The sequence below is a fragment of the Ambystoma mexicanum genome, chromosome 11, assembly GCF_040938575.1.
Source record: "Ambystoma mexicanum isolate Mex_15411 chromosome 11, UKY_AmexF1_1, whole genome shotgun sequence".
NCBI lineage: Eukaryota > Metazoa > Chordata > Amphibia > Caudata > Ambystomatidae > Ambystoma > Ambystoma mexicanum.
Window position 1 is genome coordinate 1,325,007,110 of NC_090934.1, and position 25,126 is coordinate 1,325,032,235.

General features: G+C 45.3%; 1 protein-coding gene across 1 annotated transcript in view; it reads right to left on the reverse strand.

Moving 5' to 3' along the window:
* BCL2L10 (BCL2 like 10) overlaps positions 1 to 24,887 on the reverse strand; it is a 39,733-nt gene extending 14,846 nt beyond the window's left edge. The window contains exon 1 of the mRNA XM_069624841.1: positions 24,316 to 24,887. Coding sequence (XP_069480942.1) covers positions 24,316 to 24,720 — 405 coding nt within the window. The 5' untranslated portion in view covers positions 24,721 to 24,887. The remainder of the gene's footprint in view (positions 1 to 24,315) is intronic.
* Positions 24,888 to 25,126: the final 239 nt, after the last annotated feature.

A 25,126-nucleotide genomic window follows, 5' to 3' on the forward strand; every position in this document is an offset into this window, starting at 1 on the left:
CAAGACTGCATTCAAGCGGGCTGTGAAATTTTGTAAAACCTGCAGGCGCCAAGTCAAGAATTTTTGGTTGCGCAAGAAACATAGAATTAATAATCCAGAGTACCCGAGATGGTAGCAGAAACCAACATTTCAGATTCTCTGTAATAAAGGCCATCATTTTCCTCAAGGTTTTCAGTTTGAAATTGCCAGAGCTGCAACACACTAATCTCAGATGATAGTGAGCAAGGATGTAAGACTCCCAAATTCTTTACTGTGAAAACCAGGGTAGGCAAATGGCCGCAATAAGTAGGCCAAAAGTCTGCCACCCACATAGCCTGAGCGGCAGGGGATTTCACCAGCACTTCATTCTTCAGAATTGAATGAGCCAGTTGACGTTCATCCAACTGCTTATATCAGTGAGATCAGTGCTCAAGCGCGAGGCTACCAAATCATGGTCAATGCAGGGACTCAATTGGGTGGCATACGCGAAGAAGCGACAACCATGAGCATGCAAAAGTTTAACAGAAAGACTTGTATATTGAACAGCAAAGGCGAAATAGTTGTGGGCTCTCACAGTTTGGCTAAGTGAAGGAGCAGAGACGAAAGGAGGATGGGAAAGCATCTGTAACCAGTCAACGAGAAAAGACCTAAACCACGAGTGCTGTCCCATCAATACCAATCTCCTCAAGGCGCTGACACAAAAATAGCATAATCAATTGTGTTGAACGCTGCAGATAGGTCCAACAGGATTAGCAGTCCGATGCCACCCTGATCAAAGACCAGAGAAATCCTCAAGGACAGAGAATAACACATACTGTTCACATTGCAGGGCATAAGCCAGACTGGAAGACATCCAGAACAGCAAACTGTTCAAGGAAGTCCCTCAATAGAGGAGTCAAAAAAGTCCCAAAAGGGAGGTAGATAGATAACACAGCAGGATCCAGGCTGGGTTTCCAAACATGTGGACACCATAGCACACAAAGCCAGAGGAATAGATCTAGGGGACATGGAAAGGTTCAACGCATTAGCGAGGATTGGAACTAACTCACTAGCACACTATCATCTCATGAAAAAGAGGATCCTTAGGGGAGGACGATTTCAGATGCATAATCATGGACAATACTTATGTGGGCATCTGTAATAGTGCTTCTGCACTGTGTGAATGTGGGCATCTGTAATAGTGCTTCTGCACTGTGTGAATGTGGGCATCTGTAATAGTGCTTCTGCACTGTGTGAATATGCAGATAAGAATAAAATTATTTTAAAAAAACAAATACACAATTTATGAGCTTTGGGGCCCAAAAAAAAAAAAAAAACACGCACCATCCTATGTCCAATTGGGAACAATAAAGAAAGTTCAACAGCTACAAATATCTAGGCCAGGAAATATGTGATGAAAGGAAGAAAATGAACTCATTAAGATAATGGCAATTTTAGCAGCTGTTGTAAGCGTTTCCAAGAAAACAGCGGGCTTTAGCCTACTGGGAATCATTAATATCTCTAAGCAAAAGCTGGTGGCAATGTTCCCGTACGCCTTGGAAGCATCTTTCTCCGATTGGTCGGATGCGATGGAAGGTGTGATATGGAGGAGAATATTAGGTCTCTCTAACTATACACCAATCCAGGCCATTCGGCTAGAACTGGGGCTGATTTCTCTATCTACCCAAATCGACCTAACAGAGCAAAGCTCTACATCAAAATAAAGCAAGCACAGGAAGGCTCATTACTGCACATAGGTCATGAAGGGTTTAAGGGAGGAAATAGGGGGGCCTTGAATAGCTTTCAGACAAAAAATCCAGGATATCTTTGAGAGAATTGCTTTTGTCCCAAAATGGGAATACGGAGAGGGGGCGGTGTTGAAGTCTTTGAAAGAATCCTTGGAAAAATTGGATTGGGCATATAGCAACGATAGGGTTGATGAATTTGGCTCATTAGCTTCCTTTGCAAAACTTCCTTTCTTCTACAAAAAAAATCTCAGTTCTATCTAAAGCTTATGCCCTCAAAGGTCAATCGTAAAATCTTCCTGGATATGAGGTTAAAATCGACTTAAATGTTCTTGGTGTACGGGGTGCCTGGCTACAAATTCCGGAGGAAAGGAGAATGTGCAGATTGTGTGGTAACGAAAAAGAGAAAGAAACTATAAGACATTTGCTTACCTGCTGCAAGAACACGAGTCCCATATGAGAAATATTTTGAAAAATACCTAGTAGAATATGAATATGACCTTACCTACATTGCCAGTGAAAGGTTTTGGCTGAGATGTTTAGCAGGGTGGAATAAGAATCGAATAATTGCAACTACTCAGATATGGAATCGTCTTGGGCAGTTCGAAGAAAATGTGAAATTATTAGCAGATTCATGAGTCTGTCTCCCCTCCGAGTAGGGGTCGAATTGAGTTATATTGTTTCTTATGCTGGTCACGTTATTCCTGAGAATGAATTGAGTGAGATTTAGCTATCTGCGGGAGATATGCATGTAGGTTTGTTATTTTATTCTACAATTTAGTGCATATAAAGAAGAAAATGGTTTTCAGTTTTAATAATGTATAGTATCTGTATTTATGATACATGTAAATGTAGGTATTTGTAATGCATCTTATTGACTAATTGTGTGAATTGCTCTGACTTCTATTTTCTATTTTTTTTTAATGTAGGTTTACTTGTGAAAAGTTCTTTCGAACTGAAAAAAAAAAAAAAAAAAAAAAATTAAGCCGCGATGTTAGAGGCAGCAGGCATAGGAGACGAAAATTCCCCAGACTTCAGCAAAAAGTTATTTCGACTGGTTCCCTGCAGCAGAGATTGAGAATTGTAATATCTTAGTTTCCTTACTAGCGCTATGATACTAATGCAAGCTATTCTAAGAAGGGCATGGTCGATCTCTAAATGACACCAATGGCGTTCAGCATGCTCGTAATGCAGTTTAAGGGCACGCAGGTGGAATTTAGACCAGGGGGGCGGGGGACCTTCTAGAAGCCTTACAAGACTTCAAGGGGTGCCAAATCATCAGCACCGTTAAAAGCAGAACGCCGATCCACACCAGACTCCAACACAACTCAGTCATAGCACTCAAAAACAGAAGCAAGCAGTTGGAGGCTCAAGCCACCTCCAGTCACGAGAAGGAGCACAGGTAGGCTTCATACCCAGACAAGTAAAAAGATAGAGAAAGGGATGACATCGACTTGAAGAGCAGGGCGAGTAGTCACTAGCAGGCTCGGAGAAAATGAAACAGTATGGCCATGTAGGTGAGTGGAGCCACAGCATTTGATCTAAATGAAAATCCACCAAGGCCAAAAAATTGGTTGCAATCAAGTCAGATGGGTCATCAACCCAAAAGGTTAAAATCTTGAAAACAGCAATATTGAAGCTTCAATGAAGCTACATTGCTGCGACAAAGTTGGAAAAAGCCAACGGAAAACCAGCGTCAAACGAGGGAGGGTGATTATATAGATCGTTATAGAGGGAGAGAAAAAGCCGTACTAGCCTCGACTCCAAATGTTTAACAGGAATTGACATACAGCTCCATGATGGTTAAAAAAAAGAAAGTGACCCCCCCACCCCCTCTCCCCCTCACACCTCCAGGGCGAGCACCATCAAGGTGTAAAATGGAATAGCGGTTTATGTCAAGAACCAAATTCTTGGTAAGCCTAGGTTTCGGTAATAGCAACAAAGTCATGGTTGTTATCTCTAAGCAGATCAAAAACATCACTAGTATGACATCAATTGTTAGCAGGCATTGCATAGTAACCAAAACAAAGGAGAAGAATCAAACATAAAGGCACACTGCAAACCAGTGCTGGGCAACCCCACACATGAAGCCAATTAGTAGAACTAGGTGCCAACCCACACAAGGCATCCAGGGAGTAGACACCAGTCTTACCAACAGAACGTCATGGAGAGCGGAGAGCCTGGCCGGAACATGGACGGGTACAGACAGGCGGCCACTCACACCTGCACACGTCAGTGTGCAGGTCCTCAAGAAACAAAACTGAAGATATCCTTTATGTGACCTAATGCGATGTGAAAGCACAAAACAAGGTCCTGGTCAGTCACCACCTGACCAGAAGCCACTAGACCAGGCCCAATGGTGTCAAGGGAGTTAAGCCATAAACGTCACCCTTGGCCTGTATATTCCCCTTGCTCAGGCGATGTAGAAGTGGTTTCCAACTGACATTGCAATGCTTGCCATCCTCTTACTCTTTTTCCCTGTTCCACAAGACAGACCCCACAGCTCACCTAGTCTGTTGAACCACGACCATCATCCTTCATTCGGCATTTGTCCCCTCTTAAGTCTATAACCCTATTCTGCATCATCTGCCTTCTCCCGAAGTTACCTGTATTCGGCCCAGCCACTTTTTATAAGCAGTGGTCCGTGTCCATCAACGCCTTTCTTCACAAGTTTCCACTAAATCATTCTGCAGCGATATATTGACAATGCATTTTGAAGGCTACAAAACACAATCTATACAATCTATAGTGAATGTTGCCTGTTGCGGAGTCCGACAGAGTCCAGTCTGCCTGAAACTCTGCTTGTGTGGCCTGTGTGCTGAGGATGCTACAGCATGTTAGTCCTCTTTCTGCATCTATAAAAACTAATCGCCCGAGCGGAGTCCGGCAAAGAGTCCAGTCTGCCCAGTCCGCCTCAGGACGCCCTCCGAACCCGTGAAGGCTCACTGATGGAATTACTCCCAAGCGACTGACGGGTGTTGGACCACACTCGAAATCGCCTGCTTCAGATGCGGAGGCAGTACTCTAAATCTGCAAAAGCTAAGGTAAGCGAGTTGTGCCCAGCAGCTTACGCGCCTCCGCCCAAACTCAAGTCTGTAGTTTACATAGCAGATGGCAGTGATACGTTGTCTGCGGCTGGTCTCTCCGAGCCGTCTAGCATCGTTATAGCAAACAGGTCAGCCACGCCGGAAGCGGCAAATGGAAATACCGCAACAGCAGCGGCCGAGGATTCACAACAGTCAGTTTTGGACATTTTGATCCCTGCACCCCAGACCAACATATTAGAACAGCCGCTGAGCAATGGCGGCACGTCTATTCTTTTGACTGTTGTACTCAAGGAGTAAGGAAGAAAAGCACATTTCCGCTAAAGACCAAACGCACAATAGTCCGCCGCCGCCTACTGTTTATTTGGATGCATCAGACAAAACCTTATATTTCGATATTACTGACGCTGACTTGCTGGCGATGCGGTCACCGTCAGTCGGCAATGCTGAATTCTCCAGTGCCGCAGACAAGTCCCATACAACCGCAAGATTCGGCACCAGCGCAAGAAGGGCAACGACGATCCACTGAAGAATTAGAGAGCTCCAAAAACATCAAGTCAGCCAATAATTTACAGGGCAATCAATTTGTTATTCCACAGCAAAGCATTCAGCAAAACATCCAGAAAACGAAGGCAGCGAGCATCACAAAGACAATTTAGGAACTGCAGGCATTAAGTATTGACGATCGCTGAATCAAAAAAAACGGATGCAGTGTATTGGATCAAATACCCTCTCCAACAAATAAGGCAAGCACCTCAATGAATCATGGCATTGCCGCCCACGAAGCACGGCGGACGGCACGTTTAAAAGCTGACTTCATGCTTATGCGAGAGCGTCTCAATGACAGTTTTATTAACAATCATGACAAGAGGCGTGCATCTGCTTGGAAAGTGAGTACTATGATGAAAGAACCTAATCAGGCTACTAACAAAGCAGCCTTCGTACATGATCCAGCAATTACAGTGGGTTCCATCAGCCTAGACTTATCAGATGGTGGTCAGCCAACCGGCCCATGTAAACCAACAGATAATGTACACTTTGACGAAGCTCGAACATCGCTGGCTGCAAACAACTCGACAAGTAGCAGATTATCTCAGCCGAGCTCAAGCAATCAAGCAGATGACCCCATAAATACCAAAGGGAACATTTCCATTGCAGCAGGCATCCAGATTCGATTCATAATAACGTTTTAGCAGCCACCTCTATTGCGCTAATACCATTTATGAAGCTATACGAGTCGTTGGACGCGATGCGTGACCAGAACTCTATTATCCATAGTGAACAGAAAACTCACATCGCTAGAAAAATTCAACGAGCATTTAGTCAATCATTTGGACCTAGAAGCCGCAACCTCATGTCAGGTGCATTCTCGCCTGAACGAAATAACAAAACGTGAGGCCCACGAAAAAGTAGATCTTGCAGAGGCCTTAGTCAAATGCACAAAGTGGATTAGGCATAATGTCGCAGTGTAACCTCGTGGGTGCCCAAGGAGACAAGTGGACAAACCATGCAACATCCCACTAGGTCAATCTGCGATACCGGACATGGTGATTGGGGTAAACTCCCCTAAAGAGCCTCAAATAGGCACAGAGAACTCTGACATGAGAAACAAAAACAGTGAGAATGTAGTGGCTCCAAGATTTACAACAGGGTTGGTCAACGGAGTGGCAATGGCTGCGAGCTCGAATATTCTCACTGACTTGCAAACTATGATTTGGTCAGTACGGAAGCACCGACTATACAACCTAGCAAGTCAACCAACGATGGCAAGTCCACATCCCCGAAAGCTCAAAAGAACATCGCTATAATAGTGGACCAAAAAGCCTCATTTGGAATCTTTTCTGGCTTGGCCAAATCAATTAAACCCGCAAATGTAAATCCAGCGCTGCTGAAGTCCAAGCAATCAAGACCTGCGAGAATTACGAGGAAGGGCCCAGCTCCGAAACGCCCTCGCACAAACAATGCAAAAAAGTTTAAGAAACTTGACAACACCACCACGGCTAGAAGTCGCTAAAATCAACTCGACGGCCAATCAGCCAGAAAGGCAACACAGCGATAAAAAAACCAACTGAAGGCATCAGCAATTATCTCACATAATGCATCAAAACCTGAGCGAGAAGACACAAGTTTATCAGTTATCTCACTGCAAATGATTCTATAGATCTATGTGATCTTTCAACATACACGGCAGATAAAGACGATGAACAAGAAAGTGAAACCAATGAAGGAGGGCCCTGAAACGAAGAGCGACGAGAAACTAGAACAAGACACCACCGGTAAGATTGTGCAGAGCGATCGTTACCCACTGGGCCCTTCAGGATTGCGGCTACTTGGGCGCGACAAGGATCAGCGTGCCATTCCCAATGATCAACTTGGAGCTTCAGGGAACTCTGTACTGAAATTTAACCCAAAATATACAAACGCGCAATCACAAAAACGAAAGCAGCAAAGAAGCAGAGAAAGTCTGGAGCAGCAAGCTCCAATAAAAGCTGGCTGGTGTAACTGGAACTGGAGAACATCTTGGAGGACAAAAATGAAGTAAATTTAAATAGAGCAAATGTAATGAGGCTGCTTCATTATGTTCCTGCACTTCGAAATAGAAGATCAGATGACACTGCAATTGTAGAATACAAAACGGAGTAAAGATCCGACTGGGTAATTCTACATGAGGTCAAAGACCGTAGCAAGACCACTGCTAGACGCTAAAGTTGACTTACTGTTCTTTGGATTCGATTTATCGGTGTGTGCAGAGCAGCTATTCTTCCAAATCACGACATATGAGAAAAACCAGCATCCTTCGTCCAACAATACTAAAAGAGAAGTGTTGTTGAAACAACTGAAACAGTCCTCTCACCCAGCCAAATTACAAAGTGAGGAATATCTAGGACCACTCTGGGTCAAGAGGAATGACCCAACTGTTAAGATAATGGAATATGCAAGGATTTGCCCACTTGTTTCAAGAAGGAGGACCACAGGAAACAAAAAGTTATTTCATCTGCCTACAAGAAACGTGGCTCCGCGAAATCCCTTCATGTGATGGTTACACAATATTACTAAACGTGTCTGGCAAAAATCTATTTGGACGTCCCTTTTCTGGCTTACTATCAACGATAAAGAACTCCTCACGATGGGAAGCGTTAAAGGCTCAAAACCCCAATCTGTTCGTCCAAGCGCTCACTCTCCAAATGTCCATAGCTGACCAGCCAGGACATACACAACAACTCTTGTTAATAAACACCTACTGGAATCCTGCAATTACCTCAGAGTCCGATTACTTAGCTTCAATAACACTCCAAATCGATCCATTTATAGTGTGTGGTGATCTAAACTACACATGGTTCGATGAAACAAAAGTGTGCAACCCCTGTGACATGCTCAAAATTCCAACTGAATTCTCAGACCGTGGCACTAAATGGGAATATGAGCTAATGTTGCATCACTGTGTATTGCTAAACGGATGCACCAGAGGCGACATCCCTGCAGCTGCCACTTGGCATCGAGGCGAGCTAAATAAAACTCTGGATTAAATTTGGGTGTCCGAAAATTTACATTTCCATATCTCAACCCTATCAATAAAGAAATCAGCAACAAGCGATCATGATGCACTTGTGCTATCTTGGGAGAACTCATAAAAGATGGCAACCCAGCTATACAACGCCACTAGGCATCAACAGCTCCCAAAATCGACTGGGAATAAACAAGAAGATTGACATCTAACTATATCCACACATGCACACAGAGACCGCAAGTCGAATATGTGTCTTTACTAAATCAACTACGCGAAGCAAAGAAAACACTACAAAAAGATCTGAAACTGCTAAAGAAGGCTGGTGGGAAAAAACCTAAATCTGCTGATGGCTAAGAGACGTCAACACTACCAGAATTGGCTCAAGTCATCTATCATCATACGGGACCAAGAACAAGCTGAATTGATTCGCTTATTGATCCAAAAGACAGCCGAAATATCAGGCAAATCATAAACTCTGGTCATCTAAATCAGGTGACCACCCTAGCAAATGGAGTGCATGCCGATCGCTGGGTGAAGCACTACACGGCAGTCTTCAACAACTATGACGCAGATAATCTAGCCAATCCTATACTAGAAGCCTGTGATTGGAATGTTATCGAATCTGTTGAAGATATTGAAACTGCAATTCAAAAATGTAAGACCTCGCAGGCCGCTGGCACAGACGGAATTTCAAACTATATGCTAAAAATAAATAAAGAAAATTGGGCGCAGTTTATCAAAGTGCTATTCAACCACATAGCCGATCCCAGACTCCTGGACCTGTGCGGTGGTTGTCCCAGCAATCGGGATGACCGTGCAAATTATCGTCCCATAGCGTTATTGGACACTATGGGGAAAATATTTGCCTACTTCCTCCAAAACACAAACAAAAAAAAAAGAAAATCTCCATATGGGCAGAAGGTGGCAAGTTATATGATGCAAGACAAACTGGGTTCACAAAAGGAGTTGGAGTGGAATTCAATCTGATGTTATTAAATTAGCTTTTGATAACATCAATCGTCAGCATCCGGGTGCGCTTAAATGCTGAGGGTGAACTATCGGATGAAATAAAAAACCACAAAAGGTGTGAAACAGGGTTGCCCGTTGGTAGCCCTGTTGTTCAAACTCTTCACAGCAGATCTTCCAGCAGCATTTGCACAAACAAGGTAATTTCCCCCCAAAGTCATGGAAATCATTTAAGCCACGTAATTTACGCGGACGATGTGGTGCTTCTGGACAGCACTGAAATAGGTCTAGAAAGACTGCTGTCAGCTTTACAAGAATATCTAACGGCGAACCAGCGGACCATAAATGTGAAGAAGTTGCAAGTTGTCGCTTTGGGCCCAAAAACCAAAAAGAATAAGGTTTTCAGGTGGAAAGTGTACAATGAGTCACTGACCAAAACAGACGTAATTCGTTACTTGGGAGTTTCATTCAATATCTCAGAGTGTGGAGCTGGACTAATGAAGTCTCTTCTCGTATGTGAATGTTTGCACTGCAAGGTCAAAAACTGCATGCAAAATATGGGAAATTCTCCCTACAACCACTAATAACCTTCTACCAGCAAAGAGTGACCCCAGCTGTATGTTTTGGTTGCGAAACCGGGTGGAATATTGATGGCAATTTCTGGTCATAATTGGAAGGGAGCCTTTGGCGAAAAGTACTCAAACTACCGCAGTGTGTCTCAATGGTGGCAATTGGGCACGATCTGGGACTTGAATCATTATATTCCTTTGTACTGTGGAAATCCATTACAGTCCTCCGAAAAATGAGACCAACACCTGTAACAAAAGCATACCTGATCTTAAACAACAAAAGTAATGATGCATCAGCCTCCCTACTAAATAGATGGGAAGAGAAACTGATGGCAATTTTAGACGCAGCAGATGTAAAAAGGTCCTTGGTGCTACACATTCCACAATTGGTGAAAGAAAAGTTCAGACAATGGAATTGGATAATTAACAGACAAACGAGCTTCATTGGCAACAGCGATAGACTTGGGACTGACATCTCAAAAAGTGGGCGAATTGCCAAAGTATCTTGCAAAATTTCCGTCTATCATCGGAATCAGTTTAAGACTACGCCTTAATCTATACCTCACCCATGAGAGGTTGATGAAAATAAAAGATCCAATGACAGGGAGCAAGACTTGTCGGTTCTGTCAGACAGAGGCGGAATCAATTAAACATTTGATAATCGAGTGCCCTAACATCGCCGCCCAGCGCTCCATGCATCTAGCACGCTATGCTCCAAAAAATGGAAATATGATCCAATGGTGGAGCCATCTAATCGCGGGGATAAATGTCCAGCTAACTTGTGATGTCATTAACTTTATAGACATGCTTCTACCACGATCACCTGAGCTGCCTGATAGCCTCACATGAGCTCACGTATGGATGTGGAAATTACTGGCACTCTAGCACACTACAGGTGTTAGCCTGTTATATGATGTTGAATAGAGAAGCGTGAAAGTCTTATTTTCCCTTTTCTTTCTTTGCCTTTCTTGTGATGGAATAGATGAGGAATTTGAATAGGAATGACAAAAAGTTGTTTTCTTTTATCAAACTAAAGTCAATAAATACATTTTTAAAAAAAAGAAAGTTGCCTTAGTCTGGACAGTCATGCTGTTCAATAAAGCAGAAGCAGCAGTGCCACTCCTGTTTTAGTAGTACTCCTTAACCACAGGTGCACATTATATTTAATAAAAAAAAACCTGTGTGTGCGCGACCAAGAGTTACTGCCCTTAGGTGGGCTAGAAATGGGACACCTGGTCTCAGGATTTTAAACTGGGTTTATAGGATGCATCGAGTCCAGCGCTGTTGTGGGTGCACGAGGTGAAAAATGCAAGTTATTAGAAATGCATACAAAAGCCACTTGCCACGCAGAGTACACTTCCCACCGTCCACAACCAGTGGTTGGTTCACTGCATAGTAACCCAGTGCTTCCCCAACCTCTACTTCAAGCTATAGACTCCCCACACCCATGTACCTACAAATGGAGCTAAAAGCAACATCTGGGAATTTGCCATTAACTAGTGAACAGGTGCAACCTCTTGAGGGTGAGGAGCCAGTATCAGCATGCTGCATACCTAACGTGCACATTAAAAAGGCAAACTAGAGCCGATCTAAACGTGTCCCAATGCATATACATTCACTCCCAAAAAAACAGTTAATGTCACAGAACTGATGTACTTGACTGACATCACAGGAAAAGTGTAGAAAGCTACTACTCCAAGGATACACGCAGGAGCTGAACGGCTTCCAGGAACGTAGATCCCTGCTCTCTGTGCACGTGGCCCATGTGCCCCATCATGCATCCGTGACCCAAGTTCTCCCACCAGCTATGCATGTCAAGGGATCAAACATGCGTCCTTCCCCTCTGTGATGCCTTCCCAAGTGTCCTTTCCTGTTGCACCCTGTTCTCTGCATGTCGGTTTACTGACCATTCCTTAATGTGAACCTTGCGCCTGTCTTCCCCCCCCACCACCCTCTCCAAGGAGCCCCCTTTCTTCCATAGAACCTATTTGTCACGTGCCTCTTCTGTGTTTAATACTGTGCTAGCTTCCGTTTCCAATTCTCCCTCGCGACCCAGCTCTGTGCCCTTTATCATGGGTTATTGCCCCTTTTCAGCTCTTATTCCTACAGCTGCACTCGTTCTACCCCCTTCTCAGCTCCATTCTTCCTACCGCTATACTTCCCCTGTGATGTTGCCCCCCCCACCCCCTTTCTCAGCTCTACCGTTACTTCCGCTGTGCTTTAGGTCTTCTAGGGTTCATTCATCTTGTGACAACCCGTCCCTCTACAGAAAAAGTTCACGATTGAAAGTCGAACATATTGACTTGGTCTTTGCTGGTTCAAACATGTCAGGTCTCCATCAGATCAACACAGTATGTACACAGCGGAAGGTTGCTTTTCACAAGAACACAAAAGATTAAAAGAAAGTCTGGAACGTATCCTACCCACAATAAAAAGGCGTTTGAAGTTCATAAGGAATGCTTGACATGTAGCAACACAACAACCTCTTTCAAACACTGAACAAGCAAGCGAACATAGCCCGATGAGGACAACAAAAAATATTTACATGTGCCGAACATCCCACTGAATTCCATTTGGGTTACACGCTTAATCCAGCACCAACGAGAACAATCCGGCCTCGAATGATGCCGTAAGGCACTTTTTAGACAGGACAGTCAGGAAGCCAACTGGGACACAGGGGTCCAAAGGAGAGGAGTGGGGGGGGGGGGGCGGGGGCACATACACGGACGTGCTGGGGTTTCTACTTCAGTAGACAGTACAGAATATTTCTACTTGAACCAAGCTGAAGGATTTGTGCAAGATGTATTTCAATTTATTAGGATAGGGCGAAGTGCTGAGAAACTCTGCAAATATAAACAATGGCAAGATTCTGTGCCGTACAATAGTGAATTATAGATTCACTAAGTAGGAGGTCAACAAATGGGGCATTTACAGAGTTCTCTCAGATCAGTATGCACTATATACATGAATGGACAGACATTAGGGCGGGTATGACTGAAGGACGTGGATAGTTGCTCCTTCGAGGGAGCCTTGATGTCAGATGCAGTGGAGATTGTCAGGGCGCTCGAGTGTTGGCGAGCGAGTAGGACGAAGGGGCAAGCAGTAGCACAGGGAGGACGGGAATGATAACCAAGAAGTGTTCTCAAAAAAGGTAGAGTAGCCATGTGATCTATCCCTCCCCCACCCCAACTGACAGCCTGCTTACATCAAGAAGCCAATATTGCATCTCAATAGCAGGGCTCAAAATGTGCACTCGCCTACTAGGTAGGGAGCATTAACTCTTGGCAAGTAAGAAATTGTGTATTTGGAGAATCTAGGGAGCAGGGGACTGGCTAGTAGCTTGAAATTTAGAATATTTTCGGCAATCACCAATCAACAGGGTTAATCTACCGACTTTATCAAGAATATTCATAATACAGAACTATATTTCAGAGGGCAGACACATGCATGCCTAGATAGCGTCAAAACATCTGCCTACACATCTTGTAAAAACTGACATTCCAACGGTGTCCTCTCCCTTCACTGCAACATCACCTGCAAACGCCATCAGCTTCTCCCTGCCCACCCAAAATAGCAGAAATAACCCACGAAGCAAAAATCCCAAATATTTTAAGACCGATTTTTAAACCTTTCAATTTAGAACGCACGAAAGCGGTCAAAAAGCTCAACAAGCTGCACTCCGCACAACGCCCATAAAAAGCCAGACCAAGAGCACACCAACAGACCATATAATGTGTTGTCCGTTTTCAGAATTATCAAATGCAAAATAGACAGGTGATTAAACAAAACTTAGAGGCAAAGGTCACAGTTGACTCGCTCGGTACTGTTAAATAGTCACTGGGCGGAAACCAGCTCAAAGTATGTATGAGAATTTCAAAATATGCTGCACCGGTGCACCCGACAAGGAATAGACTTTTCAACAAAAACCTGGTTGCAATTGCGTATCCGGCAGAGATCTGGTCCTTGAAGCAAGAGGGCTGGAATCACCTTGCAGCTCTTGACAAGTTCCAAGTGCAGTGCCTAGAGACTGACTTGAGACCTACATTTGTTTGAGCTTGTAATCCCACCCATCCGCCTCCAACTAAGGCGGACTGGGTCCGAATAGGCAAAATGCACAGTCCTGAGGGCTTTATGTTTGTTTATTTCAAATGCATACTAGACCCAAGGGTATCAGTGCGCAGAAATTGAAGCAAGTGCAAGGCTTAGGTTACAGAAATACAAGATAAAAGAATAAATAAGGTTATAAGCAGGTGAGATACAAATAAAAATATGCAGCAAACATGTGACCAGAAATATTTGAGGGAATGTGCAGAAGCATTCCCAGGGTAGAGATAACAGCAATACAATCTACAGGTCTGTGGATTTGAGCAAGTTGATGTGTCTAAATGTCAAGTACGGTTGATCTTCTCTAAGAGGGTGTGGCAAGGAGTTCCAGAGTTTGGCTGCTTTCACGGGAAAGCTACTACCACCAGCCTTAGTGAGCCTAAATCTGGGGATAGTGAGACAGTTGGCGTTGCCAAGTCTCATAGGTCTGGTGGATGTTCTTCCATGGAATCTATCCACGAGATAGCTAGGGGCAGCATTGTTTAATGCTTTTTGAGTGAGGGATGCAGTTTTTAGAAGGATTTTATTATGCGTCGAGAGCTAGTTGTTTTGGCGCCTAGTTGCTGAGATATGATCTTCTGGTCACCCCTAGTGCGGCTCTTAAGGCGTTATTTTGGAGGATTTGTATCCTTTGAAAAATATTTTTATTAGCACCGATGTAGAGGGCATTACAATAATCTAGCATAGAGAGTATTAAAACTCTGGCCAGGATCACGCAGTTATCATTTGACAAGAATGGTTTGCCAGACCGAATGAGCTTATAAGTGTAAGCAGTGGTGAGGCCAATGATTTCACTGGTTTATCGAAAGAGAGGGCATGGTCAAGGCCCAGGGCCTTTACCTCCTTAGCCACCTTAATAAGGTTCCCGTCAATGTTGAATGAGTATTCATGGCCTAATTTCTTAAGGTTGGTGTGGGTGCCCAGGATGATAAGCCCAGTCTCATCATTCAGGCATAGATCGTGGGTGGCCATCCATGCCTGGATGATGAGATTCACTCCATTCACCAGTGCCAAATCCTTGTTGTAATCCCCAGAAAGTGGGAGGAGAATCTGAGTATCATTTGCATAGTTAGTGTAGGTGATATCCAGAAGGTCCAAATCATCGAACAGGGGCTTGGTGAATATATTGTTTAATGTAGGGGAGACACAGGAGCCATGGGGGACTCTGCACGTGATAGGAATAGGGTCAGATGCTGTTGAGGGGGAGACACCCTCATGGTTTTGTCGCTCAGGAATGATTCAATCCATCTAATGGCCTCTATAGATAAGTGGGCAGCCGAATCCAGGTGGCCACATAAGACCATGTGATCCACAAGGTTGAATGCGGCAGAGAGGTCCATCAGTAAGAGGAGGAGAGCAGTTTGGCTTTTGTCTCTTATCTCATCAACTTGAGTTTTCAAGTCAATAGGGCAGTTTCCGCCCCATGTTGGTGGTGGAAAACTGATTGTCTGCTCCCAGGAGTTTATGGAGTTTTTTTGGATCCGAGTATAAGCCACCTTATCAAGTATTTTGAGCAGAAGTGTACCGTCGTGAGGGACAGTAATTGATAGGAATTAATGGATCAAGAGTTTGCTTCTTTAACAATGGGAGCACCCATGATTGCTTCAGGTTGGTGCCAGATGAAAATGAGGTGTTGAGTTTGGGGATAAAAAGGGGCAAGATCCCTTGCTGTGTCTTTTAAAATCTGAGCTGGGCATAGGTCACCTTGACAATTGGAAGGCTTTCTTGAATGAAAGAATGACTTTCTCCCTCAAATATGGAAGTTTTAGTAAAGTGGAATCTGGCGGGGGGGGGGGGTTCGGGTCGGGTGATGTTTCACTGGTGGGGAGGTCTGAAATATTCTGTTGTGGTAGCTGGCTAAGGGAGGCTTTTTTCTTGGCTATTTTGTTCTGGAGGGTGGTTACTTGGTTGGAAAGTGCCCGTTGAATATCTGAGCACCATGATTTATTTTTGATTCAGCTATCGGGTGTGGGTATAGGAGATTCTAATTTTTTTAGTATGGGAAATAATTCCTTCATGCTGGAATTGGCGTTGCATTCATTGTATGAATTGCATTTAGCTAGGCAGATTCATTCTTGAATTGGGAAGAGATTTTAGTTAGTTTGGATTTGTTATCCTCTGAGGGGAGAAGTCTCCAGGCGGTTTCACATCTCCTCGAGGAGTTGTAAATCCCTTAGTTGAGGGGTAAACCACTTGTTTAGGTGAGATTTAGATTAACTAGGTCTAAGTTTAAGTGGGGCAATTTTGTTAAGTGCATTTAGCATTGTTTTGCTGAACTCATTGGCCAATGTGCCTGGATCCAGGTTGTCAGCCAGTGCATTAAGGGTCGGGAGAATTGCAGGGATCACTTTGTCCACTGCAATTTTCTTTTTGTTCCTTGTTAAACAAGGTGGAGCAATCAGTGTGGCTAGCGGGAGTGGTCTAGTAGTAGCCAGTGTGAAAGAAACAAGGTAGTGGTCAGTCCACATTTTGTGACGGAGGTGATATTGGAAGTATAATTGTAGTCACCCACCCAATCTAGGGTTCTCCCTTTATTGTGGGCAGGCTTGGTAATTTTTTGGGATAGGCTGAGTTCGGATATGATATTAGCTATAATTAAGGCGTGCTTATCTGACAGGTCATTAAATCCTAGATTGAAGCCGCCAAGTAGTAACAGCTGGTTGGTGGTTTTAAGGTTGTTGGGCAATAGGGTGTAGATGTCCTCCTCAAACGGTCCAAGTGGGCCCAGAGGTCTGTAAATTAAGTGGATAGTGAGGGTCTGAGTTGTTTAGGGGGGAGTTTAACAGTGAGGACTTCGCAGAATTGCATAATTTGTGGGGGAGCTGGTCTCAGAGAAAGGCGTGTTTTGGATATAATCGCAATGCCGCCTCCTCGTATTTTATCTCTGTACTGTCTGAATATAGTGTAACCATGAGGGACAGCTAGCGAGAGTAGTGGTGCTGCCGCATCATGTAGGCATGATTCAGATATGGCAAGGAGTCCAAGTTGTCTCCTAGTATGAGGTCAGAAATGTCTGTTGCATGGGCAACCAGGGACCTAGCATTTATAAGGGCTCCTTTGAGTGGGTGGGCCTCTGTTGTAGCTATAGCCTGAATGGGCATAGTCGGTATTAAGTCAACTATGTTGGGTTTATACACAGTATGCTGCTTAGTGGTGGCGTACAAGTGAGACGGGACAGTGACGTGGTTGGTATTGTTGAGCTTCTCACAGGTTTGGAAGTTTTTTGTTTTTTTTATTTGACGAGGGCAGTGATCTCGTGAGAGGTTCATAGAGTTTAGGTAGTCTGGCACAGAGTCTAGAGTTCCTAGAATTTAATGTGCAAGGGTTACTTGCGAAAGTATTCGAAGTGGTTGAGTAGCTAGGTGGGAAGGCTAGTTACTGTCATTTTGGTCAGGTTTGGTAGGGCTTGTGCAACAAAGGGAGGGAGCCAGTCGCAGTACACTAGGAGACTAGTTATACATAGTGTACTCATAAAGTAAAGGTTGTGGGTATTAGTGTGCATGTTGTGGAGGAAGATATGGCTCTTTGAGCAGCATGCAGTTGATAGTGGGCTAGGTCAAGGTATACAGTCATCAGTAGGCCAGTTCAGATGGCACACAGCGAGCAATAAGCTAGTTAAAAGTCACACATAGCGTCTAGTAAGCATACATAAAGCATTGGCGTTCAGCTACGAAACATAACGAGCATCAGTTGGACACACATGACTAGAGAGACAGCAAGTGAGCAGGGGAGTGCAAGGTAAGGCATGTAGATGGTATGGGACACAAGGTGGATTGCAACATGGTGCTAGCAGGAACGATAACTATGGCATGGGGTAGGCTTGGAAGGGCAGCAATTATGGCACGAGTGCATGACACTGTAGTACAAGCAGTAGAACACAGCTAATATAGCACCCAGCAGTTACATTTCAATATGGTGTGAAATAGAGAAGTAGGTCATTTGAGTGCCGAACACAGAAGCGATTGGAAACAAACTAGAAAAGTCAGGTTGCGCAAATGTTGCAGGAATCATCGATGTAGGGGATATCAAGTTCAGCTGGCGGTATTCACAAATGTCTGGAGGGAGGTTGCGCAGAGACGGCGGGCTGAGCGTGGGCCATATACCTCGTTAAGAATGGGTAAAGATGTACGCATAGCCACTTTGCAAGGGGTGCAAGCACCGCGATAGAGCACAGGGTGGGTCAACTGATGAAAATGGAGGCACTCACCTTAGAGATAGTACAGGGCGGCTTGCGGCTCACACCGGCAAACAGGGCCTTCGTCTGGCCTGAGTCTGTGGCCACCAGCGTATCCGCCTACTGGTGGATATGTGTGATCAAGTAGTTGCTCATATACGAGGCACAGCCTCACTAAGGTTCCACGTTCCACCCGGCATGTTAAGGTCAGGTGAATCAGATGGACAAGGTCAGGCGGACCGGGTTACTCGTCGAGAGTAATTCAGAATAAAATAAAATGCTGCTGCTTAAAGTAAACACGAGATTTACATACGGATGACTGGAAAGGTGGCCGATTCCACACCATTATTGTGGAATCAAAGTCGGGGTGCTGGTGGACGACACTGATGCAATGCAGCTCATTCATGAGATGAGGCTGGATATGGCTCCATAACAATTTTCTGCAGCAACAGTCAGTTCTCACATTCGAAAAACGGTAGAAGTATTCCACGGCTTCAAATGAACGACCGGGAAACCAGCAACCAGAGTTGGTCTGGAATTAAGATTGGCTCCTTAGGGACTCTTAAGGAATGTAAAATCATTACGACTTGCAAGGAGTCTTGACCACAAAGACAAAACCTAACCAACAGGTGTCATCAAAAAATGGTTGCATTAGCACATCAACAACCACGTCCTATTTTCTGGATCATAGATACTTGCAAAGCATTCTTTGCAACACCAAACTACAGCCCAGAGGAACATAGGCTGGCTACTAAAACACGGCTCCGATTTCTCAGAGTGGTGGGAATTACACCCCCACCCCCATATAATTTAATGTATAAGCAGCTTTCAAGGTACAGAACCAGAGTACACATGTTTGCAATCCACACATTGACCACAAAAAGCCACCTTGATGACAAGAGCAATACTAGTGTGTCCGCGCCTTGCGGGCTGCCCACCCCATGATAATCTAACATTCTTGTTAGATTCTTTTAAATGCATTACTATTTAAGCAGTACACGGGTGTTAGACCGCTTTCCTGGAACCGGAGGCAAGGAGGCCACCAAGCATCATATTGAAAGTGATGTCAGCCGCCACAGACATCAAGTGATAAAAGATTCCAACTTCCTCCTTCCGAAATGGAACTGTAATAGTCTGCTATGAAATGACTCATCGGGTTGAAGAACCAGAATGACATGGAACGGTTGTCTCCATGTAATGTTTCATTGCTAACATGACCTAAAACATGCAAGAACTGTGGCATAAATTAAACAGCCAGTCATGTAAAGGAGTCCTTTCAAATGAGATTGTTGTCAAGTCACTTCGCATTCCGTGAAAGTTTTGAGTGTACGTACGTAGTTGGACCGAGCTCCACAAAGCATTACAGAAATTATGTGAAAATCTTGTAGTGGTCATACTGGTCCTCGGAGGCGTCGTTGGGGGGGTGGCGGCTGAGGAGCCCATAGCACTGGGTCTTTGGGTTGTAGCTCAGGCCCGGATAGAAGCTCAGGTGCTACAAACAAAAATGCTAGCTAGCCCCGAGTCCCGACATTAGCTTAGCCCTAGCAACACCCCTGCGGGTCCTCGAAGTAACATATTTTGTCAGATTGCCAAGAAGCAAAAAAGGACGCTAGGCTGCAAGAGGATTACAAATCATCAAGACATGCGCCTCATTGTTATGGGGGACGGTATGTGTGTGTTCCCCCGGAGTTATCAAGACGACCACGGTTAGGCATTGTGTTAGTACCAACCTAGCAGCAATCTCAAAGGTGAAACGGACAATATGAATTCTACTCCTTCACCTCTAAGATCATGGGCCTAAGTTCAACGGCGAGCAGCAATCTCAAAGGTGAAACGGACAATATGAATTCTACTCCTTCACCTCTAAGATCATGGGCCTAAGTTCAACGGCGAGCAGCAATCTCAAAGGTGAAACGGACAATATGAATTCTACTCCTTCACCTCTAAGATCATGGGCCTAAGGTCAACGGCGAGCGAGCAAGCAAGGAAACAATAGTACCAAAATAAAAAGAAGTGTCCAATCAAATGTGTGAAACTACACTAATCCAAACTAAAATAAAAGAAAAACAAAATAATTTAAAAAAAAAACAGCCAACCCCTGTAAAGAAATACACAAAATATGCATGAATGGGCAACCCTTGGTATCAGCCCTACAGATGTTGTACTGTCTATATAAGTGCAAATACTCCCGCAAAATAAAAATAGGGAGTAAAAATAAAAAAATCGGAAAAAGACATGTAGAATCTTGCATCCCTGCTTTCACCCTCACGCCTCCATGGATAGGCTTGGAACAGTAGTGCACAGTGTCACAGGAAGAAACTTATTTTAACTTCCTGATTGGAAGTAAATATGCATCTTAATGTACGTGAATAACTAGGGGCAAAGAAATACATTTTACAAAAACAATCCCTTTCAGTTAAAACATGTTTACTTGCTTATAAAATACTCCCTGGGAATTGAAATTACATTTTTACTCCCATAAAAAAGGGGGGGTGGGAATACTCCCACTTCCAAATCTTATCTGGAGCACTGCTTGATTTGACAATGGGACATGCAGGCAGTTGTTGCAGCAATGTACCATTTTATGTATATTCTTTTAACAACGTATGGCGTGGCATCTTAACTGTCACTAGGGACCTTAGAACCAGGCCAGGGCACATATCACTATAAATCTTCTTGGGGCTTGACATAATTAGCTGAGACAGCCTTGCGGCTGCTTTCCCAAACGAGGTTCGAGGTGGCCGAGCTGGAGCAACGAGTGCAATTCAAGCAGTGGCAACAGCACTTTGCTTGAAGCAGCTTTGGACAGGCAGGCGATCTCAAAAATTGCAGAAAGCCAACAATGGCTTCTTTTGGTTCTGGAGTGCTACAGGCCCCCGTCTAAGGTTTCTATAACCTGCAAATTCATCTGTCCTTCCCAGCCAGGATGGTTGCCAGGGACAAAAGCCACTTCAACAGGCAGAGTCCTGGGTTCCAGTGTCCAACAAGCAGGCAATTTTTTTCCAAAAGCATGTTCCCTTGAAGTGGGGGATGGGGGTCTTCTCCCTCCTTGGAAACTTATCTTCACTTTAATGGCTGGTCAATTTCAAGCATTCTCCAAGGGGCCAAACTCAATGGCTGCAACAAGAGTTGTTCCCTTTGAATGCCAGATCCGAGAGTGCCTCATTAGCAGTAGGTGGGGGGGGGGCACAAAGAAACGGGCATGAACGTTCCCAAGATGGTGAAACACTGGGGACAGACACTCTGAAGCTCCACTATACCACTGCCCCTTTCTGCCCAAGGTCCGTCTCAAAGAGAATCCAATAATGATCCCCCTTTATAATTATAATAAATGTTGCGCTTAATACCAACAAGTGGTTTCTAAGCGCGAGATTGTGATTCAAACCTGTGTTGCACTGCGTTGTCTTGCCCCTTAGTAAGAATATCCCTGTTGTGACAAAGAGCTTCCTTTGATGCACTGGCTCTTATCCTACCCCCCCTGGGGGTCTGCCCTGCTCTTTGGGAAGATGACCCGTCTTCATATCAGAGAACAGAGGGAACCTCTAGGACAGAGCTGAGCAGCCTGTTCAGAGCCACCCCCAAACAGCAATACACAAAATCTTTGAGAGTTGCAGGAGGCACTGGAAACTTAATAATGACATAAAATGGGTCGGGGTAATTATAACTATCTCCTCATAGGTCACTATCATCAAAACAGATTTACACAGTAGCAAGGAACTGCCAACATGACAAGAGCATGCAGTGTTATATGAACTTTGAGCCATGGGTGCCCATTGTTAGGAGGGCCAGCAGATGTTGGAATAGTCTGGATTCCAGGAGGCTGTTTCAGGGATGCACAGTTACTCGGGTGGGGAGGAGGGGTGCTGCCATGTCACATGGAAGTTGCTTTTAGTTGACAGGGTCGAGCGAAGAGTACAGAGTTCGAAATAGCGGGGAGCTTGGAGCCATTTAGCACCTGCTTGTAGCATGGATGAGCCTGGTTAGCTGAAAACCAACAGCTACCACGAGCAACATTTGGCTCCCCATGCCTTACAAACATGTATATGTGGCATTAACTGAGTATTTGAGAATGCTTATAAAGAAGAATTAAGGCACATCTAGTATACATTTAAACATAATGACTCATACAAAATGGACACAAAGTTAATGTGTGCATCTCACGTGGAAGTTACCTTCTCAGTGCTCTGGGTCCTCGCTCCTGGTTTCCCAGTGGCAGCTCAAGCCCACTGGGTGATGCTGGACACGGAGGAGCTGGTTTTAACTCCCGCTCATTGAATCTTATATACGAGCCCTGACAGTACACAGGCCAACCACACGTTTCCAGCATGGATCATTCGAAAGCAGGCCCATTTATCAGGGCCGCTTTCTGAGAGTAAAAAAACACCTTTGTACATTAAAAAACAAAACATTTTGGTATTGAACACCCTAGCAGATGGCATTCTGCCACAATCAATTAATAGACAGCAATGGAAAACGATAACTAGGTGGTTAACACTAATAACAAACTTGGTGTTTTAGTAACCTACCTACTGTAAACAAGTTAACAGCTGGCCAGAGGAAAAAAAGCTTTCCCCAACATACGTCTGAGTTTAAAAATGTTAGGCATTGCTGTTGCTCCGTTTCATTTGCGTGTAGGGCCACCAGCTTCCCCAGCCCCATTCTCTGACCCCCCCCCACTCCCCCACGACAAGCTGCCTTGCTTATATCATTCGGATGTTGACAATGTGCCTTTTATTCCAGTTGCAACGCGAAGGCTAAACCCGACAACTAAGATGGGAAATAAAGGGCATCGATATATCTGGAGCAGCATGCCTGCTCCTCTTCAAAACATACTCATGGGTCAGGGGCAATCCTGCATCCACAGTGGGTGGCCCTGTCCACAATTTTTTTTTTAGAAGGCAATGCCATAATGTTAATTAGATCGGTAATAGAGAAATTGAGCTGTGTTTTTCAAAACATTCTGCTAAGTTACTAACAGATGTTGTGTCTCAAACAGTGCTCGTTTGTAGATCTTGAAAGGATGAAAGGCGGAGTTTATACGCGTGCTACCAAAGAGCTCGCTCTATCCTGGATGCGTTACTCACTCAGTTGGCATGCTACGTAAATAGCCCTGCCGGAGCCCATTCTTGAGAGAAGAATAATTTCAGAGCGTCCTCAGTACGAGGTCCTGCCTACCGCTATAAATATCAGACCAGCCTAGTTGGCTTTCACCATCCTTTACCTATGCCGTAGGGAGGCCCGCCCCCAGAACAGTAAAATATCTGACTTGGGCTGTCCAAAAAAAGTTCACAACGCCTGCAACTCAGTCTGGCTACGCAACATAAGTGTTACCTTGACAAAATGCACTTGAATCGGAAGCGCAGTGACGCCCGAGGGTTTAGTGCCCTTTATAAATGTAAACATAAATAAAAACAAGGGGTAACACTGGGTGCATAGACAGCAATGTGCGCGCAAGAACTGACGTGAACCTACTGCGCAGGGGGCGGTTGTTTGTTGCCCAGTAAACAAAAGAGAGCGATGAATGAAGTGCATTGTGCTGACGAGAGCATGGGCGGGGGAAAACAAGTGAACGGGCGGTGCATGGCAGCACTTTGTTCTGCTGCGAGGCACACAGACATACGAATAACTCACGCACAGTTTAGTGCGCATGACATACAGGACAATGAACAGCGACGTGCAAGTGACAATTGGGGTGACTATATTAGCTACTTAAACTGTACAGCGAGTGCCATCCAGGGAAGCCTAGTTAATGTGTTGGGAGCACACGGCTATTTAATGGCGTGGCCACAGCGCCTTGGACCAAATTAGTGCCATTAAGACCGGTCACACAACATGCGACTATGTGGCACCAGCTATATACTCGAAACTAAATGGTGCATTGTATGTGGCACATTGATAAAAGTGGGAAAGTACCTAGGACCACACTGGCGAGTGTTGGTGCTGTGAAAAACCCACCCGTACACAGCAAGTGCCTAGCGCCCCTTACGAATGCACAGTGCAGCCTCCGTTCTACGCGAGTGAACGGTGCACGTATGAATGGCTGGAGCTTGACCGCACCACACATCAATGAAGGGCGCTGGGCCCAGGTCCAGATGCACCCTTAGCCAATAAGATAAAGCAGCGGTTTGAGCACTCACTGCTGCGAGATCTGCAGGTCGCGGGTTCTAATCCCGTCAATGTGCCCAGCCTTTCATCCTCAACTTTGGTTAATCTAAAGCGCTATATAAATAACGAATCTTATAATTACCCATCCGGCGTTCTTCTCCAGCCAGTCTCGCTGCTCTTGCGCCAGGTACTGGCTGAGGACAGCCGCCAACCTGCGCGGGGTCTCCGGACAGCCGCTGTTCCTCTTGGCCAGCGCCCCGGCGAAAGCGATGAGCGCCGCCACCCGGCCCCAACTCAATCCGCCCTCCTCGACCATCTGCTGGGCCACCCGCCGTAGCACAACGCCCGGCTCGGCGCCGCTGGCCTCCAGCGACGAGCACGATTCCCGCAGGAAGTCCTGGTGGGAGGCCAGCACCTCGCCGGCCACTCTCCGCAGGAGGCGGGCCTTGGGGTTCGCCGGCGGCCGGGAGCAGCAGGCGTCGGCGCTGCAGTACTGGAAGTAGTCCTCCAGCAGCTGGGAGGTCTCCTCGCTTAGCGAGTCAGGCATGGTGGCTTCCCGAGTAGTAGAGGTGACAAGCGCCTGTGTGCCCAGCTCAGTGGCGGTACGCGCGCCTAAGCATGTGCCTGCGACCCTCCAAAAGGTGGCCCCCGTGACACAGCCTACCTACCTACCCGCCCACCCAGCCAGCCCTGACAGCAATCGGAATGCAAAGGAAAGAGCAGGGGAGCCAGTGTCATTTGGCTGGCTCCGGCTCCGCCCACCTCGAGGCGCGTCACCTGGCACACTCCCTACTCACTACTAGTCTACCACTGTCAGGACTAGAGCGAGCCCGCAGCTCGCACCCCTTACACCGCGAGCACGGGAAAAAAAGCCAGGCTCAATCGAAAGAAACGTTTTATAGGGTTTGTTGCGAGACATACCACCTTAACACCTTTCTCCTAATTTAATGTTG